Genomic DNA, 3834 nt, shown 5'->3' with positions numbered 1-3834 from the left:
CCCTTGGGATCATTACAAACCTTTCCCGAGCCTGACAATCAGACCGGGACTTAACATTTTATTGGTGTCACGGACAGGATCCCTTGGAGTGAAAGTGCCGCACCTCTTGTTTGTCTTACCTTTAAACTTACTTGACTTACGTGTGTACCTCTCAGGGAAGTAGAGGGTGAAACTTTTGTGAAAATTAACTCTTACGTGTTGCCTCCCTGGGACGACCACCCTCACCTTTTTGAATGTTGAACTTGCTTTGAATATTGAACTTGTTTGACTTACGTGCTACCTCTCAGGGAAGTAGAGGGTGAAACTTTTGTGAAAATTAACACGTGTTACCTCCCTGAGACAATCACCCTCACTTGTTGAATACTAAACCTGCTTGAAGTGTGCTGTTGTAGAAAATGGGTGATGATAACACTATCCCTGTGGACAGGGAGGTGCTGTATAACTTTTTGGAAAAACATAATGCATGCCCTTCAGTACAAGGTATTGATTGGGCATGAGATAATTGGTATATTCTGCAGAGTATTACCGACCAAATCAACGCCTTGCAAAAGGACGCTAAACTTCGGGCCGGAAAAGGAAAATCAATTATATGCGCCGTTTTGGGTGCCAGTGTAGTTGTAGCTGTGGAAGGAAGAGACTGGCAGCGTAGTGCCGAGTCTCAGACCATACAGTGCTTACAAGCCCTTGTCCAATCTTTGCAAGGACAAGTTGAAAACTTAAAAGAGCAATTAGAGCAGGAGAGAGCCCAGGCAGACTATATGCAATCTGTTCTTAAAGAGCAACTCCTCATGGGCGAAAGTGGTGACAGCCATTCTCCCCCCAAAAAGAAAATTGTATATCCTTGCGAGGAGTTAGAAGTAATGAAATTAAGATTAGACAAATTAGAGATGCCTCCTTACTCTCTCCAACCTTTGGTTCAAACTGAATTCACGTATGACAATGACCAAGATGACTCCCCTCAAATTACTACAAAAGAAGTGCCGTATACCACTACAGAATTAGCTAAATTAAAAAGGGAGTTTGGCCGTACCCCTAGGGAATCAGAAACAGAATATGTATGGAGGGTGTCGCTGTCAGGTGGGGACCAGGTATTACTAAGTGAAAAAGAAGCTGAAGGATATTGGGGGCCCGGAGTGTTTTTAACTACCGGTGATCACCGCGCTCCCTGGTCCCTAACCCAAAGGGCAGCTTACTGGGCTGGAGGCCTCAATCCCTTGGAACGAGGAGACCCTCTTGCTATCACAGGATCAATTGATCAATTGGTAGAAAATATACAGAAAGCGGCATGTTTGCAAATGATGTATCATCGTGAGCTTAAGCTCAAACAGGAGTCCCCGATGATGATACCGGTGGGCCCTGAACAAATGACCCCCCTGATAAGGGGCCTCCCTGAATCTTTAAAACCTCTGGGCATACAATTACAAAGTACAATTAGCGCAATGCCCCAGGGCGAAAAGGTCTCAACCACACTAGCTGGACTGGCGACTTCTGATCGCAGGAACCAAAATTTTAAAGTATGGACTTGGGGAGAGGTTGCTCAGGAGTTAATCAATTACGGGCGAAAATATGGCCCATTTAGTACCCCATCCCCAAAATCAGACCTGAAGGGTTTAAGACGTACTGAAATAAAGCCTCCCTCACATCTTGAAAATGAAAAAAGAGTGCCCTTCGTTAAACTTTCTGGCGGAAGAAACATCTCAAACAAGCATGTTAGCTTATGGACCGTAGGGTGTCAGAAAGGTGTTCCTCGAGATCTTATGGACGGGTTACCAACTGATAGGTTTGAAAAATTAGTTTTAGAGTGGCTCGAAAAGCCAGCAGCCAAAGTAAAAATGTTTGAGAGTCCAGTTCCTAGTGCACCCCCACCCCTAATCAATTTGACTGACTCAACTGCCCCCCAAAGGTTGACAGGAAACTAATTCCTTCGCCCCTTTGTAGTGAGTGGTGGGTGTATATTAGACAGCTCACTATAGCTCATCGAGGTGATTTATTAATCACCTGCCTTGTAGGATTTAGACGAGTACCCATTACATTTTTAGTGGATACTGGTGCTCAAATTTCAGCCATCAAGACAGAAGGTGCAGCGCGCGGAGGTATATCATTGTCTAAGTGACGTTTGTTTGTGGCAGATGCGTTCGGTAATGTTCAAGCACAGGCAATGGCTATGGTCAATTTACAGCTACCAGGGGAGGAGACAACCACTCCAGTGGAAATGATTGTGGGGCCGCTCCCGCTTATTCTTTTAGGGCTTGATGTCCTGAAGGGTAAAGTGTGGACAGACAATAAAGGGGGAAGCTGGTCTTTTGGTGTGCCACTGATAAATATAGGTCTCTTACAAGCTGCACCTTTACTTCCCCCTTCAAGATTAACAAATGTTAAACCCTATCCCTTGCCCCTAGGGGCACGGGAGGGGATTTCCCCAGTACTGGAGGAATTAAAGGAACAGGGGGTTGTAGTTTCTACTCACTCTCCCTTTAATTCTCCTGTATGGCCAGTCCGAAAACCAAATGGGAAGAGGAGACTAACAGTCGATTACCGAAGGCTCAATGCAAACACAGGCCCGTTAACAGCTGCTGTACCAAACATTGCCAAACTCTTAGCCACTATTCAGGAACAAGCACATCCTATTATGGCAACTATTGATGTTAAAGATATGTTCTTTATGGTCCCTCTGCAACCACAGGAACAAGATTGTTTTGCTTTTACCTGGGAGGGGCAACAGTTTACTTTTACAGGGCTCCCTCAAGGATATAAACATTCCCCCACATTAGCCCACCACGCTTTAGCACGAGAATTAGAACTAATCCCATCAGAGGAAGGGGTTAAAGTTTATCAATACATTGATGATGTGCTAATTGCAGGGAGTCAAACATAAAAAGTCCAGACAACACAGGATAACATTATCACTCATTTAGAAAGCCTAGGGTTAAAGATCCCACCTGAGAAAATTCAGACTCCTTCAAATGAAGTTAAATTTCTAGGGATTTGGTGGAAAGGAGGAATGACATGTATTCCTCAGGATACCCTCTCCACACTAGATCAGATAAAAATGCCCGAGACAAAGAAGGAATTGCAGCATGTGCTAGGAATACTTGTATTTTGGAGAAAACACATTCCAAACTTTTCTATTATTGCTAGGCCCTTGTATGATTTATTGCAAAAAGGTGTGTCATGGGACTGGACTCCAGTCCACGAAGAGGCTTTACAGCTTTTGGTATTTGAGGCAGCTAATTACCAGGCTCTTGGCCCAATCCATCCTACTGACCCAGTTCAGATTGAATGGGGATTTGCCCAGTCGGGTTTATCGATACACTTCTGGCAAAAAGGCCCCAAAGGACCCACTCGACCCATTGGATTTTATTCCCGCAGTTTTAAGGATGCAGAAAAGCGATATACTGTATGGGAAAAGGGACTATTTGTGGTCAGCTTAGCCTTGGGAGAGGCAGAGCGCACCATTTGTTGACAAACCATAGTGCTTAGAGGTCCTTTCAAGGTCATTAAAGCTGTTTTAGCCGGGACATCTCCCCCTGAGGGGGTGGCACAAAGCTTCAGTGCGGAAATGGTATGCACAAATAGAACATTATTGTGACATCTTTAAAGTATCTGAAGGTGCTGCTAAAAGTCTAGTCATCCAAGAGGAAGTAGTTCCAAACCAAGAGGAGAATGAGCTTCCTGCTTTTGTGCAAGTAGCCCCCTCATTTTCAGAACAATTACAAAATGCCTGGTTTACTGATGCCTCTGCTAAGCGAGAGGGTAAAATTTGGAAATATCGTGCTGTTGCTCTACAAACAAAAACTGACCAAAAAATAATTACTGAAGGAGAAGGCAGTGCAC

General features: G+C 44.4%; 1 protein-coding gene across 1 annotated transcript; it reads left to right on the top strand.

Annotated features, from left to right (window-relative positions):
* Positions 1-395: 395 nt before the first annotated feature.
* On the top strand, positions 396-1919 carry LOC148055303 (uncharacterized). Its single transcript, XM_087761359.1, is given in 1 exon segment — positions 396-1919. A coding segment is annotated over 1 exon segment (1524 nt).
* Positions 1920-3834: the final 1915 nt, after the last annotated feature.

The sequence above is a fragment of the Nipponia nippon genome, unplaced genomic scaffold, assembly GCF_047370975.1.
Source record: "Nipponia nippon isolate SJK-2023a ecotype South Korea unplaced genomic scaffold, ASM4737097v1 scaffold_24, whole genome shotgun sequence".
NCBI lineage: Eukaryota > Metazoa > Chordata > Aves > Pelecaniformes > Threskiornithidae > Nipponia > Nipponia nippon.
Note: the sequence above shows the minus strand (reverse complement) of the source record. Positions and strands in the feature narration are given on the sequence as shown.